Source organism: Cryptomeria japonica, chromosome 7 (genome assembly GCF_030272615.1).
Source record: "Cryptomeria japonica chromosome 7, Sugi_1.0, whole genome shotgun sequence".
Taxonomy (NCBI): domain Eukaryota; kingdom Viridiplantae; phylum Streptophyta; class Pinopsida; order Cupressales; family Cupressaceae; genus Cryptomeria; species Cryptomeria japonica.
Genome location: NC_081411.1, coordinates 846,396,993 through 846,418,215, shown reverse-complemented (window position 1 = coordinate 846,418,215; position 21,223 = coordinate 846,396,993). Strand labels below are relative to the sequence as shown.

The 21,223-nt window shown below is 32.8% G+C and overlaps 1 protein-coding gene across 1 annotated transcript; it reads right to left on the bottom strand.

Annotated features, from left to right (window-relative positions):
• Positions 1-5,396: 5,396 nt before the first annotated feature.
• On the bottom strand, positions 5,397-6,497 carry LOC131074839 (abscisic stress-ripening protein 5-like). Its single transcript, XM_058011551.2, has 2 exons — positions 6,195-6,497; positions 5,397-5,843 (listed from the first exon to the last, which is right to left on the bottom strand). Exons 1-2 carry the CDS (start codon positions 6,360-6,362, stop codon positions 5,670-5,672), a joined length of 342 nt encoding a protein of 113 aa, XP_057867534.2. The 5' UTR covers positions 6,363-6,497; the 3' UTR covers positions 5,397-5,669.
• Positions 6,498-21,223: the final 14,726 nt, after the last annotated feature.

The window sequence follows — 21,223 nt, the reverse complement described above, 5'->3', positions numbered from 1 at the left end:
TTTGTTTTTTTGGGATCTACGGGCTGACCAGTACAGGGATTGACAAACAATGAGGCGATTTCGGCTTTGGATATCTCAAGATCCTTGATATCCTTATATGACAAACCATTTGCATATTTTTCCTTCATAGAATCTCGCCACAAAAGGGCAGCATCATGCTCCTCAGTCATGGTTTCCATGCTTTTTACGATCGATGTGAGAGGATCAAACAATGGGTTTAGATGAGGGATCCTACGATATACTTCTGCAATCCCCCTCAATTCATTCAAATTTTATGCAATCAAATCTTGAATTGAGGGGGGGGTTTGGTTGTTGCAGTTGTGGTTGGTCATTGTTTTCATTGTTATCCCCCATTTTTAACCTAATTGAATGTAAACAATTAAATTTAGTTAACAAATTTAAACAATTAGGTATTTGATTTAAGAAAAACTAGTTTTCATGAAAAAAAAACCATATTTTCAATGAAAAATCAAATAAACATTCACAAAAAATACAAAAAATGAATGAAAATTATTCAAAACGACAAAATTCTTACCTCTAAATCTATTTTTTAGCAATTTTTTGTCAAAACACTAGATATCGGATGGAGCGGATATCGGATTTTGATGAATTCGCGTGACCCATGAGTTAAAAATGACTCATGGGACTGTCACTGTCGAAATATAAAAGTCTCAGAAAATCGGATATCCGATTTCAACACTTAAATTATTTTTAAATAACATATATAATATAATAAAAAATTAAATATAATATAATAATATATTATATAATATATTATTATATTATATAATACATATTGTATTATATTATTTATATTATATTATATAATATTATATTATATATAATATAATATTATATTATATTATATTATATTATATTATATTATATATAATATAATATAATATAATATAATATAATATTATGTTATATTATATATAATATAATATAATATAATATAATATTATGTTATATTATATATAATATAATATAATATAATATTATGTTATATTATATATAATATAATATTATATTATATTATAATATATAATATAATACAATATTATATAATATAATACGTATTATATTATATAATATTATATTATATTATATATTATATTATAATATAATATTATATTATAATATAATATAATATTATATTATAATATAATATAATATTATATTATAATATAATATAATATTATATTATATTATATAATATAATATTATATTATATTATATAATATAATATTATATTATAATATAATATAATATTATATTATATTATATAATATAATATTATATTATATTATATAATATAATATTATATTATATAATATAATATTATATTATAATATAATATAATATTATATTATAATATAATATAATATTATATTATATTATATAATATAATATTATATTATATATAATATAACATAATATTATATTATATAATATAACATTATATTATATTATATATTATATAATGTTGTATTATATTATATAATATAATATAATATAATATTATATTATATTATATTATATATTATAATATATAATATAATACAATACGTATTATATAATATAATAATATATTATATAATATATTATTATATTATATAATTATAATACAATATAATACGTATTATAATACGTAACATATAATATATTTTTTAAATTAAAATTACAAATAAAAATCGAATATCGGATAAAATCCGATATCCGATTTTATTTGATATCTGATTTGCATAGGTAATTACCAGGCCAAGGTGCACCGACACCCGGGCCAAGCAAAAATTCAACACGGATTTTCGCATTTTTAGGAGAGTGAGGAAGGCTATTTTTTTCACATCGCCACTTTTTGGCCCTCCTTGATCCTGCACTAACCTGTTATCATGGTATTAGTGATTTAGTTAAGTTATTAGACATATAGAGATTTTTTGATGCACATATTGGTCATGTGACTTGGATAGGAAAAGTTCCACTAGTTGCTATGTATTTACTTTGTTTGGAGGAGTAGTGAGTTGGATGAGCAAGAGGTATCCCATACTTTCTTTGTCCACCACTGAAGTAGAGTATATGGATATGACATATGTATCTAAGGAGGTAATATGGTTACAGATATTGGGTATTGGTATTTATTTTAATTGCAAGACTATGAGAATTGGATGTGATAGTTAGAGCACTATTTGTTTGCCCAAGAATCTCATGTATCATTCTCATTCTAAGAATGTTGAGGTTCAATATCACTTTGTATAAGAAATGGTTGAGAATGGTAAGGTATTGATAGAGAAGGTTGATACTTTGGATATTTTTGCAAGTTGCATATTCTCTTATGAATCCATTCGTCATGTAAAATTTCTCTTGGTGCAAGAAGGCCATGTGCCTTAAATCACTATATAGTTGATTTTATTTATGTATCTCTTGGATGTAATTATAATGTATAATGTCAACTAGAATTTTAGGATAAGGTGACATTAACATTGCAATCCAATTCCATTCATATGTCTTCATGTTCATTGGAAAGTGTTCCCTAGGACATGAGAGAAAAATATTAAATATTTGTACTTTATACATAATTGTAATTTTATTTTCAAGAGCTTGACATGTAAAGATGATAAAGGATAAATTAAAATGGAAAAATTACTCCCCTTTGGGCATCCACATTGGGATATGAAGGTTCATGCATTGGGTACCAAATATTGGCAAGAGAAAAGGTGTATGTTGGGAAGTTCAAAGTGTCATCGAGAGTTACGAAGAATTAAAAAGGCCAAAGGTTTGAGTGGCTATGAGTTAGACACCCATGTTGGAGTTATTTGAAGGTAATTATAATTTTATGTCTATAGGTTGTTCACTTTCCTAGGCATGGTTTTCAAAAGTGATTTATTGCCTCTTGTTATGGGAAATAAAAGTGGTTTTCCCTCTCTCAATTTGTTATAAATTGGAGCCATGACATAGTTGTTTCCTCATAAATGTCTTGAAGGCTTCTATGCGAGTTCAAGTTTAATTTGAGTTGTGAAGTGTATTATTGTAGTATTCTCTCTTTTTAAGAGTAACAATATACCTTCCCTCTTTCTCTAGTGAAGTTTTTTTCTAGAAAGGGTTTCTCCATGTAAATTAGATGTCCTTTTGGTATATTGATCTTATATTATTGTTGAATGTTGCAATCACTTTCATAATTCATATTTGTAATTACATAATGAAGTTGATACTACAAGCTTTCTTACCTTGATCCTCATCAAACTATACATGTCAAACTATGTTGCAAACACTTGAGAGAAGCAACTTGTGAAATTTGGAGAAGTATATAATATAATTTTAAGGTCACCTAAAACAAAGAAAGGTGCCTATGGATTATTATTCACTTAGGATTAGAATTGTGTGTAGAAATTGCTAACATTTGTAGTCAACCTCTACAATGTGATTTTAAAGATGTTTCCTTTCTAACACCTTTGTTGCATCTACACAGGACACTTCATAAATTAGATACAAACATAAATCAATAGAGGAAACCCTACAAAAGAGAATAGTTAAAGGGTTTTCTACATTAGTAAAACCCATTGTCAATATTCAAACATAAATCATATGCTATGAAAATAAGAATACGAATGTATGAAAAAAAATCTATAGTGTGTAAGGAAGAAAGGAATAAAATGAAGGTTTAATATCTATAGATGAGGAAATGAGTGGTCAAAAAGTAATTTGATCAAATTTGGAGACACAAGACTAATTTGATTGATTAGTTCATTAATTTAAATACATAGTTAATTTTGACTAATTAGATAATTAACTTGAGTAATTAGTTAACTAATATGATTAACCAATTAACTAGCTTGGTTGATTTGTGAATTATTTTGGTTGGATAGTTAACTAACTTAATTGATTAGTCAACTAGTTTTGATTGAATAGTTAACTAACTTGATTTATAAGACAACTAATTTAATTTAGAGTTAACATGATTGATTCATTAGTCAACTAAGTTGGCATGTGATGATATAAAGTAAAATATGGGTGACAATAATTAACATGTATCTATTCTAATTAATTATGTATCCATGGATTAAATGATAAGCTAATTAATTAATTATGGAAGGTGGGAATAATTGATAAATTAATCAAATTGGTGCAATTAGGACACAATATGGTGATTTCAATTCATTGTATGTAAGAGTAATAAATGATAATAAGAAAATGACAACATTAGAAGGGTAGAATTAGGGTGTCCACACTATGAAAATCATGCAACTCAAAGCAAATAAATGAAACATTAATTAGATATAAAAAGGGAAACAATAAACTAGGTAATGGAATGAGACATGATGAGAGAGAAAAAAGTATTCTAATGGAAACAAAGATGGATAATATATAGAGAATTGAGAGAAATGTGAGGAGGAGGAGGAGAGTGAAAAAAAAGAAGGTAGAATTATGTGAGACCTTATGTAAATTGAAGGGGAAATATGCCACGATAGTAGAATCTAGGGAAAATAAGGATCAAAGGAGAGAAAAACACTTGGGACATATTTCACAAGACTTCAATAACTATTGTAGAGATTTGTATGTAAAAGCCACAACATTACTTCATAAATATATTCTTCAAAAAATGTTAATGCAAGAAAATAGTTTGTTCCAAAATAAGAAATAAAAGGAAAATGATAACATATTTTTGTAAAATGAGAGAAAGGGGAAGATATTTATAATTTTTGGCTAACATTCCAGGAAAAGGAAAGGTAACAACATGGAAACTTAAGGGCTAAGAAATATATGGGAAGTGGATAAAATATGTGAGAAAGGACAATAGAAAGAGATAATGATGAAACAAGGCTAAATAAGGTGTTCAAAGATCATAAAATAAGAAAAAAAAAATCAAAAGGAATTACAGAGACCGTAATTTATACCATCATAGAACCATGAAATCAATCCATAATTGGGGTTGACATAAGAGAACTTAAACTTAGTAATCCAACAATCTCCTCTAAGTTGTTTGTAAACACTAGCTTGACGAAGTCAAACATAAAGAAGGCAAAGGTGAAAAGTTCTATGTTCTGAATCTTTTCCATATCATTCTTTACAAGTTACAAATAAGATCTACGCTTCAGATTGGACATGCATTTCTTGAGCTCAAACCCAAAAAGCTTTAGATTGAATCACATATAAATCTGAAAATATTTTATCTTTATTGCATTCATGAACATCAATTTTGCGTGTCCTAACGATTAAATCATACATGATATCAACAACAATTGTATCATTATTCTCAAATTTAAATATCCTCATACATTACATTTTATTTTAAAAAATAATATTTCAATTTTTATAAACCAAACTGTAAGATTAACTTGATAATTGTGTTTAATTATTTGTATACATCATTTACTCTAAATTATTATGTAAATAATTCATTAAAAAATACATATATTTGATTTGATGCACTAAATTTTAACATGAATAAATAAAATATGAAATACAAGTACTAAACATTTTCAACTGTCAATGTTTTTGGTGGGGAATTCTAAATTCCAAGACTGGTTCCCACTGTCTGTAAATGGCTTACAAAGTCTATACTCACTATATGAATCATCTTCAAAATAGCCTAATGCCTGAATACAGAATCCCAAGGTACTCCTATACTTAAACAAACATAATCTATTTCTATTTCTGTAATAGACTTATTGTTAAAAGAGATGGTGATGCTTCTTGCCACCAGCTTCTTTCTTGTCTCTCTTCTTCTCATGGTGTTCATGGAATGCAAATCCACCACTCCCCACAGCAGCAGCTGCAGCAATCTCCTCCTTTATCTTGTGCCTGTGTGCATTCTCTGGATCTTTCTTTGCTTGGTGCTTCTCATACTATCACATCACACAAGCAATATATAAATTCAGTAAAATGGACACCTTTAATTTTTAGTTTCAAACCCTAAAAACAATACTTTAAACATATATTCAGTGTATATTTATCGAAACACATAAATTTAAACAAAAATATGTTTTTAACTAGAATAAAAACCCTTCATCTATGATTCGAAATGGTGAAATCAAAATTTTTAGACAACATCCTTCAATCTTGTAACTCTAATCCAAAACAGTAGTTTTAACATATATTCAGTAGAATCGACGTCCTTCAATTTAAAATTTCAAAACCTAAAGGCAACAGATTTAGCATATATTCAGTGCATATATCTAGCAAATAAAGTAAAATACCAGTGCAAATCCTCCAGCGGCCACAGCGCCTAGTTCGGCAACATGCTGCAAATGCTTGTGGTGTTTTTCCTCCTTTCTCGCCTTTTCATACATAGCTTCACCACCATACTCTGCGCTCACCTCCTCTTTCTTGTGGTGAAACAGATGACGATGTTGCTCCTTAGACATCCTGCAAATGAAAAATATGGATATATACACAACAACTGCTACAAATCCAAGCAAAGGCAGAAACAATTTCAGGAAACTATTCCAAACAAGTGATCTGATGACTATGAGGAGATAAGTGATCTGATGGCTATTGGGAGATATACAGTGTATATATAGCCCTAGGGAAGTCGCTTGTAATGAAAGTAACCGCGTTTTGGACGATGTGTTAACGACGTGCATTGTACGCGGGGAAGGTAACTTTGGAGATCATACCGACTGCTTGAAATTCCAGGCGCCTTGGTTCTCATACACACTTTTCTTTTTCTTTTATTTTTTAATCATTTAAAGAGAAGACAAATTATGCAAGATTTAAATTGTTAGTATTTTATGATTTTAGTAATGTTGATGATAGGATTGGTGTAAGAGAATCTAAATAAATATGCATTAAAAGTGGAATATGAAGATAAAGGTTTTGAATAAGATAATATATTATGAAAGAGAAATAAAATTTGCCATCTAATATTTGATTATTGTAATAATAAACATTAATAAAATTTGGAAATCTTAAGTGAGTTAAGGATAGAATTAGAGCATCCTTCAATCAATCCTCTGACTAGTAGGTAGTAAAATTCTCCAAAGGGAGGGCTTGTGACCAAAAGGCCATTCTCCTTTGTGGACTCTTTGAAATTGCGAAAGTGCATCACCACTGTATCAAGTTAGCTGATTAGTATATTCACTAATAATTTCATCATCATGTACAAATCTGAAAAGAGGAATTTATCCAGCCCTAAATTGGAAGAATTTATCGCTAGGGGAAATGACAGAATGACGGAAAGATTTGCCTCTATCTTGATCAAGCGCAACCATTACGTTATCAATTTTTTCAATGCCGAAATAACAAGCAATAGGAAAATGAAATGAAACCATATGGACTAGTGCAATATCTTCCTTAGGACATGAATTTTTAGAAATGGAAGAACAAATTGCTTCCTCTTGTGAAGACAAAGTGCAAGGATTTGGCATTCTTACTCCTTCTACATCAATTTCATCATTTTTACCAAAAATAAAATCTTACATGTATGAGTCATGATCTATAAATTAGATCTTTTAGCACTTTCAAAAGTATCTTCTTCTTTTAGGTCTTCTTCACAAATTTCAAAGGTAAAGGACTCATCTTCAGGGAGAAGAGAAAATATAGATGCATTACTATCCATACGTTTTTCCATGTTTCTTGAATTATGATTGATTTTCATTTTAAAAGTATGAGCATCTTCATCTACAACTCCACATAGGAAATCATCAATTGTTCCCTTCAAGCACTAGTTCGGGATGAAAACAACATTGTGTCCATCTAGCAATGTCTCTTCCTTGGAGGGCTTAACTTGGTCTCTCTGCATGCATGTCGCGGGATTTTTTGGTTCTTAAAACTAATTCGGGATCATTTGTTGTCGCTGATCATAATCCCAAGACTCCAACAAATCATTGGAATGAAATTCTTGTTCACTAAAAAGAGAGAAGTTGCAAGAAATTTGAACTTCACCTTCTTGCCCTTCTTTAAGTGACCTCAGTCTTGTATGCAGTTTCTGGATTTGATTGTGTTGGAAATTTTTTACCATGAATGTTTTGAATCACACTCTGTGATTCATCATCAGTATCCAAGAGAGATCAAGGAGTTCAAGGATTCATTTTTTCAACTCCTTGAACTCTCTTGCGTCTTGATGATGAATCATGGAGTGTGATTCAAAATATTGATGGTAAAAAAATTTCAGCACAATCAAATCCAGAAACTACATACAAGATTTAAATGGATTGTGAAAATCTTATAGGTTTGACCTCAATCTCTTTATCAAAGTCTGCAATCGTTGGATTTCTTTTTTGAGATCATAGAGTAAATAATATCTACAATCTAGCCCTATCGCCAATACAACGGATTTATAATCTTTTGATAGGTGGAACTTCTTCTTCTCTGCTTTAAAATATAAAGTTGATAGATATTATTCATGTATAAAGTTCATTACTTATGGAAAATGATTGATATCTTTATGGTGCTAAATGGATGGCTACTTTATGTGGCTTTGTGATCTTCAAGTGTCTAAATCATAAAATGTCAATCAAACATGATAGAGTGGATGCATATGCACCCATATGCCAATTACATGTAATTTAGGGCAATGTGTAGGGTTAGACTATATTGTTGTTGAATCTTTAAGTGATGACCCTTCAAGTTGCCTAATGACTGAAGAGCATATGATTATTAGTCTTGTATAGAATTGTACAAATTTGTTACAATCAATGCTTGTGTAGATATGTACAAGGCCATATTTGTATTCTCTTAGTCATGCACAAAACATCTTGATGTTGTATTCAACATGTACAAAAAAATTGTGACTTGAAATAGCCTTCATTGAACTATTACATTTGAACACAAATTGAATGAAAATGTACACATGAATAAAAAACTATTAAATTAGTATCTTAACTTGTGAAAGTAATGACATTCTTAAAAACTATCAACACCAAGAAGTACTACTCCATAATCTATCTATATAAAAATATTTACAACCACATTACCTAAGAATTAAACATAATAATATCTTAAATGATATAAATATACAATTACAACTATTTAAGATCATTATCAAATTATTACTAATAAATATAATTCTTTGTATAAATTCTTATTACTTGATCCATTCAAACTGATCGTACATTAAATTGATATAGTGTAAACTCTTTAATCCACATCAAATTATTACTAATAAATATAATTCTCACATAAATTCTCACTACTTGATCCATTCAAACCAGCTGTACATTAAATTCATATAGTGTAAACTCTAATCAAACAATATGATTTTATACATATAATTCAAACTAATTTAATATAAAATTTGTAATAGTATTTTTATTAAATAATTAAAACACATCTTTGATCTTAGGGGAGGCATACCAATAGTCATTATAAGTAACTTCCCACACCCACACATCTTCAACAATACATTAAATTTCAACAACTTTTTTTGTTGCTATATATAACTACTTATAGCTACTGTTCTAGCTTCTGGGTAGTAACAATGCACACTTGGGATCCGTTATGCACACAAAGGTCAAAAAATACACATTTAAAAGTGTTCCCCAATACCTACTTAAAGATGCCCCAATAAAGTAGTAGTACAATATGGGTCCCAATAAAGGTGCATAAATGGACCAATTCTTATCATAAAATACTTAAAAGTAAGTGACTCTTGATACATGTGAAATTTATTAATAGACTTTTAATAATCATGTTTTGAATTTCTTTAAAGTTAATAATTAAGAATTTTGATGCACAAGAAATGAACAATTATTGCAAGCATCATAAGTATGATATTCTTCCCCTAAATATTAATTAAAAAATAATACTTTTTCTAATTTTCAAATATTTTATAAAAATGACCAAATTCGATTACGGCTACTGAGTTTGTCTAATTTGGTTTTTATCTTTCATCAATTGGTGAAGATCATGTTTCTATGCTACTCAAGGATGTCCAAAAGTGACTAGAAGAGCTATGATGAGCATGCTCCTTTTCTTTATTTGTTGTTTGTGGTGTGAACCAGTGAAGTTCTAGGGTAATTTCTCTAGTGGGTGTCTATGATGGGATCATTCAGCTTGTGAATGCCACACATACCTCGACCCCTAGCGTAATTCCCAGAATGGAGGGTTCACATCTTGTCTACTACGTGTTTGTTTCTCACAATGAGATATCTATACATCATGGTTCCTTATACCTTGGTGTACTAAGCTTCATTGTTACATAATAAGGCTCAATGATGATAATGTATTGCAGTATGAATAAAGGAAAAGAAAAATACTCATCACTATCACTCATATCATATCATATCATTTCTTGACATCAAGTTGACACAATTAATTTTTCATCATCTTTTCCAAATCTATCTTTCTTACTAACACTTCATCTAATTCAAGAGGCACAATCTGTAATGTATTCTCGCATAAAAAATCCATTCATATAGGTTGTATATCATTTTAAGTACATAATAAATAAGGTAGTGGTTAATTTGCATTATCACTTAATTACGTGTTACTTAGATTCACTTACATAATCACCTAGCTTACATGTATTTTCACTTAGATTTCATTGCGTTAAATTCATTCAGATAAGTAGCATATCATGTAAAATTCATTTTATTTTTATTATCATATTAATCTATGTCAAAAGCATTAGTTGCATAATCGAATCATCGTATCATCATATTACATAAAATAAAATGCACATAGAATCATAGAATGCGTCACATACATAAAGCATCATATAGACACATAATGGAAATAACACAAGGCATATAAGCGGCCGCCAAAATGCATATTATGTATATCTCAAAAAAGTGTCATAATACATCGAATCAAGTACAACAAGGAGTGTCTCAATCAAAACTTCCTCTATCAGTAGGTGGATTAGGCCAATCTGATCCTCCTCCAATATGCCCTGACGATGCCCTAGGTGGACCCATCACCCCTTCGCTGCTAGTCTGATGTGATGTAGACTGACTAGATCTCCTCCCAGACATGTATGCACTGAAGCTTGGCACCCACTCATGCTCTGGGATGAACCTCTCGTACTCTTTCCTCTGGTAGAGCTACTCCTTGGCCAACTAAATTAGGTGCTCATCTCACGTCAGTGCACCGGTATCCGATGACTTGTATAGCTCATAAGCATCATACGCAATCTGTGCTCTCCTCACTCCATCATCTCACTCTATGGAGTCAATCTCTATCATCAATAGCCCTATCCCTATCTCCTGCAGTATGATCCCTCTCAGCAACCACGACACTATATGATCATCCATTCGCCATTTTCTCAAAGTGGCAACTAGATCCTCCAAGATCCTAATCCAAGCTCTCAAAACCTACTCATCCTCACCCTCCTTGTCTCCATCTCCACCTCCCTCTGCGACTGACACATCTCCAACCTAGGGTATCTCAATGTCTTGCCTGCCACCATCCCCACCATCACTCCCTCCACTTCCAGATGAATCTAATAGAGAATCATCGCTCTCACTATCATCCCAGTCAGAGATGCTCATAGACTAGGTGTGCCCACCGATGTCTACATCCTCCTCACTATCCTCTTGTTCTACCTCCACTGTCATTGTTGCTGCAATTAATTCAATTTGACCTCCATCTCGTCCTACACCATCCTGTCCTCCACCATGCTTCCAATTTTTCTGAATAATCCCCTGCTACAATAAGTGATGGACAATTTCCTAATGCTTTCCTCCCACCCACCTTGCAAAGACTTCTCGACAGTTTGCATATGCTTACCAACAACCAGAGGCTTATTATGTCACCCATCAGCATGTCAACACCTTCCCCAGGCACCAATTTCTGATAAGCTTGGAAAATGTTAGCGTCGGAGAAATAAAGATGAATTTCCAAGAACAGTTGAAGGCTATTGACATGGAGCAAGAATATTGCCTACAACATGATAAGGTTGTTTATCAAGCCCAACTTTAGTAGAAGCATGTGGAGTCTTAGAGAAAACAACAAGAGGATTTTCTTGCAATGCAAGTTTTTCCTAGGGAAGAAGAGATCAGATGGCTAACAACCATCAAAAAGAAGCTCATGCTAGAGGAGAAACCAGCCACTGGGGCTCTTGAAGTTGAAATCCCAAACATCAAATAGGGGATACCTTTTAATGATCTCCCTTAAGATCTTTTGCAAAAAATCTTTCCCCTTCAGCTCTCTGTCCCTGAGACCATTTCACTTTTTTAAGGGTGGACGTGGTGTTTGGAGGGACGATTGGTCTTATGAACAAAGGAAAAAATAGGAGCAATTTGTTGGTTGTGAGCTTCTATATGCTTGCAAGGTTGAAGAACCACCCTTAGCACAAGAGAAAAATGAAGATGGGCAGTTGCAGCAAGGCATCAACTAGATAACGAAGCAAAATGAAGAAGAGGATTTATTCCTCTCATTTGATGAACTTCCTTGCTTTAATGACCATGAGGAAAATGATTTTTCCATTTCTACTATGGCAGAAGTCTTAAAGAAGCAAGCAGGTGCTGAAGAGAACAATGGATCACAAGAATTTGAGGAATCTCCTGAGGTTGAGCAAGAGTAGAAGATTCATGCATCTTTGGATCATCATGAGAACTATTGTGAAGTAAAGGTGATCTTTATCATGGAAGGAAGAAAGGAGGATATCGATGAAGATAAATTCTGGGATGAGTTAGAAGTTTTCTACTCATGTATTGACATCAAGCCATCATCTCCTAAGCTGGAGGATCATTATAAGCATGTACAATAAAAGGAGATTCTCATAGCATCAAATGAGCCATCAGGGCTGAACCTTGTTAGTCAACAAGACCTGAACGAAGCAGAGCATAACTACAAGTCCAATGTTGATTTCATGGACTTGATAATTTCACAAGGATACCCCATCTGACATCTATCTCGGTTGGAGATCTACAAGTTGCCCTAGTCATTCTTGCCTCTAAGCATGAAGATGAGTACCAAGAAGAGCAGGTTTAACTCACTCATTCACTACAGGAATATAGCATTGAAAAATAGGCAGGATTCTTTGTTCCCAATCTGTGGGAGGAATTCCAATAGTCCATTGGGTTCTTATGGCTAATTGTCCAAGGGGAAAACATGTGAAGTATCAAAAGTTGCTTAGAAGGGGAAGCTACTTTGATAATCCAGTTAATGGATTTGTTTTATTTCCTTATAGAGTTTGAAGATCATGTAAATAATAGTTATATGCTTTTTCCTTTCTAAGGAGTGCAGCTGCACATACTGCATTCTCTTAAGGAGAATGCATGTTTTAGTTTCGGGTTTTCTTCCAAGTGCAACAGTGCACATGTTTTGTGGATCCTCTCGGTGACTCTGTGACCAATGCATGGCTAAGGCTAATGGTTTTCTAATGTTGAAGTTTATGTTCCCTTATGATTCATCATTGAAAACCGATCAAAGATATTTGGAACGAATCAGCAAGGTGGAAGCTCCCTTTTGGCATGAATAAGGTATTCTGGTCTATGAAACCAGAGATTTTGGGTTCAACCTCTGGAGGTAGAGGTCCCCCATGAGTCACCAAAAACTGTAGATAATATCTACACTTTTGGGGGTTATGATCAAGGCATTGATTGAAACATGTCAAAATCAGCCCGAAGGAGATCCAAACTGATTAGAGGTGAGAAAATCTGAAAATCCAATTTTTGGTATTTCTCCTATGTTTCAGTATTTTGCATTTTCGGAGGACTTTGGAGTGAAATTTGGGGTTGAAACCAATCCTGGTCCCTTAACTCAATAGCCAAAGGCATGGTTTTAAGGGACTGAAATTAGAGCTTTTGAATACCTTTCCAACTATGTAAGCGGCTTAAGATTTCAAGCACCCAATAGAAAGTTATGATTCCACAAAGTCAAGACCAATTTGTTGTTGTTCGTGCAAAGTAGGTATGAGCAAGCCACGTGTCAGCATAGTGTGGTTTCTAGCAGGTCTGCAGCTTCTTCCTCTTTCAAAGGAGTGCGAGAGTGCCATGTGTTGACACCATGGGGTTCTCAAAAGCGAAGGGAGAAGAAGGCTCTAAAAGCCCCACTATTGCGCCACGTGTTGACAAAGCGGAAGCTCGAGCATGTTTTGGGCTCAGAGATAGAATAAAAGTTTGCCTTAATTTCTTTCAAAGGCAAAAAGCCACAAGAGGCATCACATGGTGAAACTAGAGTACACAAAAATGGGTGCAAGCTGAGACTCGCATGATCAAGTAGTTGCAACAGAAAAAGGGAATTTCCAAGTGGCATCCATGTCATGCACATGAAAAGAAAACAATGATTACTATCTAGACAACTGCAACAACCTCCATGATGATGGTGGACATGCGGCAGATCTAGTGGAGTCTTTTTTTTTAGTTTCAACCACCATTTCATATCAAAGAGGTTTTCTCTATATAAGTCTGTGGGCAGATTACAAAAGGGGTTCCCAATTCTTTACCATTTTTATTGAGAAGAACACTACGAAAATAGCTATGAATTCATTTCAGACCTTAGCATTGTAACTCAGTCAATTGATAGAAAGACAATCATATCAAATTGTGCCCAGTCTGCCTCTGTTGTATGTTTATTTCCATTTTATGGATGAATTTGTAGCTTTGTGTCATTTCAAATGAATGTAGCTATTAATTGTTATGGTTTTTGTCTTTTATAATTTCATCACATATGCATGGGTCATTGAATCATATTTTCCTCTTTCAATCATTTGTAGTAATTTGTGATTTGGAGTTATACCGTGCCATTTGATAAGAAAAATCCATGAGGAATAATAGTTTTAGCGAGATAATAGGAATGTCCACTGCGAGCCTTAGCAGGTGCTTCTCACTGAAAGATCTAAATATTTTTCCCTATGTATGTGTCACTTTGTGCATTATGTTTTCTTTCCACCAATGAAGAGTCTGTAGCCTTCTGTGCTCATCTTTTGGGGTCGCCTGTTCCTATTATTTCTAAAGGGGATTTGAAGTGTTGTAAAAGCTTTGGTGCATCGCCTTAGATTAGGTTTGCTTACATTTATTTCCTCCTTCCCTTTTCATCCCCTCTGAAATTTAAAGAGTTGGCTTCTAAAATCTCGGAGGTCACTCATTGAAAATGCATGTCCCCCATTGCTAGGTTTCCCATAAAGCTATTTTCCTAGGAGCAATTTTAGTGATCAACAAGTCTATTTGGGATTTGTGATATCTGCAGATCGATTGAACATGGATCCTGAGAAGGTAAGAACAATTTTTTAATGGCCTACACCGGAAAGCATTGGAGAGGTGAGATCATTTCATTTCATTTCATGGATTGGTTAGCTTCTAACAGAAGTTTATTAGAAATTTCAGTTCAATTTGTAGCCCTATGATAGAAGCAATGAGAGGGGATAAAAAGGATTTCAACTAGACAACCAAAGCAAATAGGAGCTTTGAATTATTGGATTTCAACAAAGTATTTCAAGTGGATTGTGATGCAAGTGGAAATTCAATTGGAGCAGTGTTACATCAGGAAGGAAGGACGATAGCTTATTTGAACAGTCAGAAGTAAGTTGAATCGGAGACACATGAGATGGGTGGATTTATTGTAGAGTTATATCTCTATTTTGAAGAATAGAAGTGGGAAGTCAATTAAAGTTGTTGATGCCCTGAGTAGAAGAAGGAACTTGTTGATATGAGAGAGGAAGTGGCTGATTTTGAGGAATTGAAGAACTTGTATAAGGATGACCCGAATTTTGCATAACCTTGGATATCTTGTAAGGAACCGGTTATGGTGGACATGAGTAAGTGGTTAGATTATTTCATTCAAGATGAGATGTTGTTCATAGGAGTTTAGTTATGTATACCTAGGAGCTCTATGAGATAGAATCTAATAAAGGAGAAACATAGTGGAGGATTAGCCACATAATTTGGTGTTAATAAGACAGTGGCATTGATTAATGAGAATTAATTTTGGCCCCAGATTCAAAAGGATGTCAAGAAATTTATGCAGAGTTGTAGAATTTGTCAACTTGCAAAAGGCAGTAGTCAAAATGTTGGATTATATACACCTTTGATAGTTCTGGAGAGACCTTGGGAGGACATAGGCATGGATTTTGTAGTTGGATTTCCTAGGACACATAGAGGAAATGATTCTATATTTATGCTAGTGGATATTGTTTTTAGGGGTAAATTAAGCATAAACAATATAATCAGATTATCATAGCGAATCACCAACTCTAATCTAATTAAATTAATCCTAAATTACAATAAAATTTATATCAAATCAATTGAATACACAAGAAATGATTCTATATTTGTGCTAGTTGATAGTGTTTTTAGGGGTAAATTAAGCATAAACAATATAATCAAATTATCAGAGAGAATCACCAACTCTAATCTAGTTAAATTAATCCTAAATGACAATAGAAATTATATCAAATCAATTAAATACACAAGAAATAACATAAAACTCCCTCAATTGATCTAAAAAATGCTTCCATTTCTCTTCTCCAATTCATGTCGTAGGTGGCTCTTAGGTATTACACTGGGATTCCTGCATATGATTAACACAAATATTTTGAAGACTATGATTCTAGATTGATTTGAGAAAATGATGTTGTTTATATAGATTTTCAACATAGATGGGGAGGGATTTTGAACTCAAGTTCTGATTGAGAGTGGACTGATTTAGATTGATCAGTTAACAGAGCTGATTGATTTGTTACCTCAATAGATTGAATAGTCAACTAGATTGATTGGCCAGATGACTCAATTGATTAGTCAGTTGACTGAGCTGATTGAATAGAAGACTGAACTAATTGGAGAGATAAGTGGATTCATTGATCAGTTAGAAAAGATGATTTGGAGTGAAAAGGGGTGATAGGAGAGTAAACTAAGTTAACTAATTAGTCAACTAATTTGATCAATCAGTTATAATTTCAACATGTGTTGTAGGATTTTAAAATTTAATTTAATTTTCATTTTCAATTTGGATTTGAACTTGGACTTTCAAATGCTGAAATGCACATGAAATTAACTGAAATTCAAATTTGTTGAAATGTTAATTTGATGATTTGGAATTAAATGAAATTAATTGAAATCCACATTTGGGGAATTGCAAATTTGAGAGAAATGAAATTAGATGAAATTAACTGAAATTAATTGAAATTCAAATTTGGGGAATTGGAGGAATAAGTTAATTAATTTAAATGAAATTATTTAAACATTAGAAATAGAATTAATTAAATAATCTTTATAAGTTAATTAATTTAAATGAAATTATTTAAAGATTAGAAATGGAATTAATTAAATAAAATTTATTATTTAATTAAGGAAATTAATCATAATTAATTAAATAATTAACATTTAATTAATATTTGAGAAAGGGATTTGATTAATTAAAGAATAGAAATTGGATATTTAGAAATGTTGAATGAGTTGATTGAGTTAGTTTAGAAAAATAATTAGCTTAGTTAAATAATTAAAGAATATTAAGACGAATAATTAGTGCATGATGAAAAAGACATTTTTCTGTGTCTACAGATAGGTTCTCAAAGATGGCACATTTCATACCCTGTAAGAAGACAACAAATGTAGTACATGTTACTAGCCTATTTTTCAAGGAAGTGGTGAGATTACATGGATTACCTAAGAGCATAGTTTCAGATAGAGACTCTAAGTTTGTTGGATATTTTTGGAGAACACTTTGGAAGAAGATGAAGACAAATTTGAATTTCAATTCTACTTTTCACCCACAGACCGATGGACAGACAAAAGTAATGAATAGGAGTTTGGGAAATTTGTTGAGATGCTTAGTTGGAGAGAAAACCAGAAGTTGGGACTTGATTCTTGTACAAGCAGAATTTGCCTACAATAATTCAGTGAACAAGAGTATCGAAAGAACACCTTTTGAGATTGTTATTGGAGCACACCCTAGAGGCATATCAGAGTTGAGGGACATCAGTAATGAAGATAAGAGAAGTGTAGAAGTAGAAGAATTTGTAGAGCATATGAAGATAGTGCATACTCAAGTCACACAATATTTGGAGGACATGAACAACACGTATAAAGAGAAAGAAGATGAGAAAAGGAGACATAAGGAATTTGAAGTTGGAGATGAAGTGATGATATATCTGAGGAAAGAAATATTTCCATTTTATACCTATAACAAGTTACAAATGAGAAAGTTTGGACCTTGTAAGATCTTGAAGAAATTCAGTTCTGAAAAATGCATATGAAGTGGACTTACCAGATGGTTTGGGTCTTTCACCTATATTCAACATTGCAACCTACATCAATATCATGAGACAAAATTCAGTGAGGATAGTATAGAAAAATTGGGGAAACAGATACCCTAAAGGGAACCAAATTAGATTGAAGACATTTTGAATAGTAGGATAGGGTATAGCACCCGTAGCAACTAGTACAAAGAGTATCTTGTGAAGTGGAAGGGAAGATGAGTTGAATATTCATCATGGATTTCTTAGGCAGAGGTAGACCGACTTGGTTTTCCTCTCACCCCAACAAAGTGAGGGACTCATTTTTTCAACAACCTCAGATGTCTGATGCAAGAGCATCCCTAGTTCATGGCAATCTTGCATGAAACAAAAACATTTTCTTTTCAGTTTTTTTTTGTTTTATAGTTTCAGCATTTCCTTTTATGTTTCTTTGCATTTTCTCACCGGATCTTGCGGAGTTGGATCTTGTTCGTAGACATGTTCATCTACCTTATCCTAGGTCTGCAAGACATTTGGATATATTTTTCTAGAAACTTATCGCTTCCAGAATTTGAGACAATTTTCTGGCTTGGAACACTAGAACAGCTTGGACCTATTTTCTATTGGCGAATCTTGTGGATCATTTTTGTAGCTTGCAGAGCTTCAATTTGTTGTTTCCAACATTCTTTGGCATGTGGCCAAAATTCCCTTGGGTTCGCACTTCATTCTATGGATTTTTTCGAGGGATCTCTTTGCAAGAGGCAGACCTTGTTGTTTTACATGTTACATCTTGTTCTTCAGCATTTGTTTCATCTTGGGCCGACGCGGATCATTCTTGATCGTATAAATTAATTTAATTAAGCATTTAGAAATCTGTTTTTAGAACATAGAAGATAAATCTAAAGGTTAGGAGGTTTGGAGTGGCTCGCATTCTAGCTTGAGCCCGAATATTGTAATTGAGCATTTCTGTAATCAGGCCTGTGAGCTGAACCTTGTAAGCCCACATGTTGCCGACAGTTTGTAATTGATTTTCATGATATAAGAAAGTTTGTTTTGTATTGCCTTCATCACGATTGTATTATTTCTGACGTGTAACTCTTCCTACACGATCCAAACTATTCTCTTTGAGGACTCACTTGTCATGATAGCACCACTATAGGAAGGCGGATATCCTCCAGTTCTAGATAGTACCAAACTATTCCCCCGATCATAATGGATGGCATACTTTTTATTAAATATTCTAATGGAGTCTTACTAAGATGCATAGAGCAAAATCAAGCTAGCGGATTATTAGAACAATTTCATGATGGCTCCTCAGGTGGATATTTCTCTAAAAGGACCACAATGGTCAGGATAACAAGGATTGGTTATTATGTTGGATGTAGACAAATCCAAAGAAAGAAGACATTCAAAGTTGATGGTATTTGGAGTGGTCCATATGTTATCACAATATCTAAAGAGGCCAATGTGTTCTACCTCTCCAAGCGATATGGAAAGGTATTTTCTATCTTAGTTAATGGGATTTATCTCAAACCTTGTCTCTAAAGGTTTGATGATATTGTAAATATTAATTAGTCATTGTGTCTTTTCAAGAAGTACTCATGCATATGGGGATCACCTTATGGTGTAGTTGTAAAGTGGTTGCACTGTTAATGGTGAAACCAAGGTTCAAATACCCACTTAGCCCAAATGGTGTTAATGTTGATTTGGGCCCACCTTGGTAATTTAAAGATTGAAGGATATGCTAGTGATTTTGGTGGTGGAGATTAGACATCATATATGAGAGGACATGTGAGGAGATGTGGAGGATGAGCTTAAGGACAAACTATGCCAAACACTTGTTGAGTTGGTGTGCTCATGGAACTTATGTTAGACCCACATTGAGAATATGCTACTCATGGATCTATATCCTCATTAGCATGTGTTTCTTGGAGACACTCTATTGAGCCCACATAGGGTTTCACTCCGATGGGTTCAAGGTCCATGTTGGGCTTCTGTGCTCGTAGGTGGTGCAGGAGCACCTCTTCAACAACCTAATTATGTAACTAATGATGAAGACTAGGATCTTAGGTTCATTGTGAAATTATTTTGTGTTAAATTTTCATGTATTCAATAAAGACGCCACCTTGTAAACCAATGTCACAAATTAGGCATCTTGATAAGCCAATTTGGGCAATTTGGTCAATAGGGGTAGTAGGATGTTTGTTTTGGTGTTTGATACATTTTTAGGGTGTCTTAATGGTGTTTGGTTGATCCAATTTGTGTGGATCCCAAGCTCATGATGTTTGATAACTTTTGTGTCAAAATGCAACTTTTGAAAAGGCAACTTTTGAGAGCAAAAGTGCAACTTTTCAAAGTTGGGTTGTTGTAAGCCTCTCAACAGCTCCAACCCATTCAAAATTTAGTTGGAAACTATTGGAGAGGGCTATAAACATTTTGTAAATTATTCCCAAGGTTAGATTTATTATGGTTTGAAGTTTGGAAGAAAATAAATACTAAATAAACTGAGTTTTCCTAGGAATTTTGAGTTTGCAGAGATTGTACATCCTTGTACGGATTGAATTCGACAAAACCATTCATGGAGTAGTTGGAGGGTTGAATCACCTTCAAATTTTTGACTGTTACTCGGAAAGTAAGGGTTTGGCTAGGGTTTTACTGAAATATGGTCATATCTAGCATCTCCTTCCTCTAGAAGTTCTTTCCTTTGGTGGAATGCAATATTGATCAGTGTACATTAAGTTTTTCATGGGTTTTTATAGGGAATATGTGTTTGTGAGGAGTAAGAGACAAATCTAGGTAGGCATCTCCATGTGACTACCTCATGCAAAATTAGGACAGTCACCCTAAAACCTTGTAGCAGTGGATTCTAGGTATGCAACCCTGGAATTAGAAGTTATTTACCATCCCCCACTTGCCCATGTAGTTGGTTTTTCAATTTGGAATGAAGAAATGATGGTTTCTTTGTAAAATAGGCTTAATCGCCCTAATTAGGTCTTTAGGCCTCTAAGGGGTTTAGATCCTTAAAGTGCAGATCTTGCCAAATCATTTTGGGGATGAGTAGAACTCCTTAAAGGCTATTTGGAATGGTAATTTTTTTGTTAGGTTGTGTGCAATATTTTAGAGTTACGAGCAAAATATTCTCTAAATAGGGCTACTAGCCTAGGGGGAGGT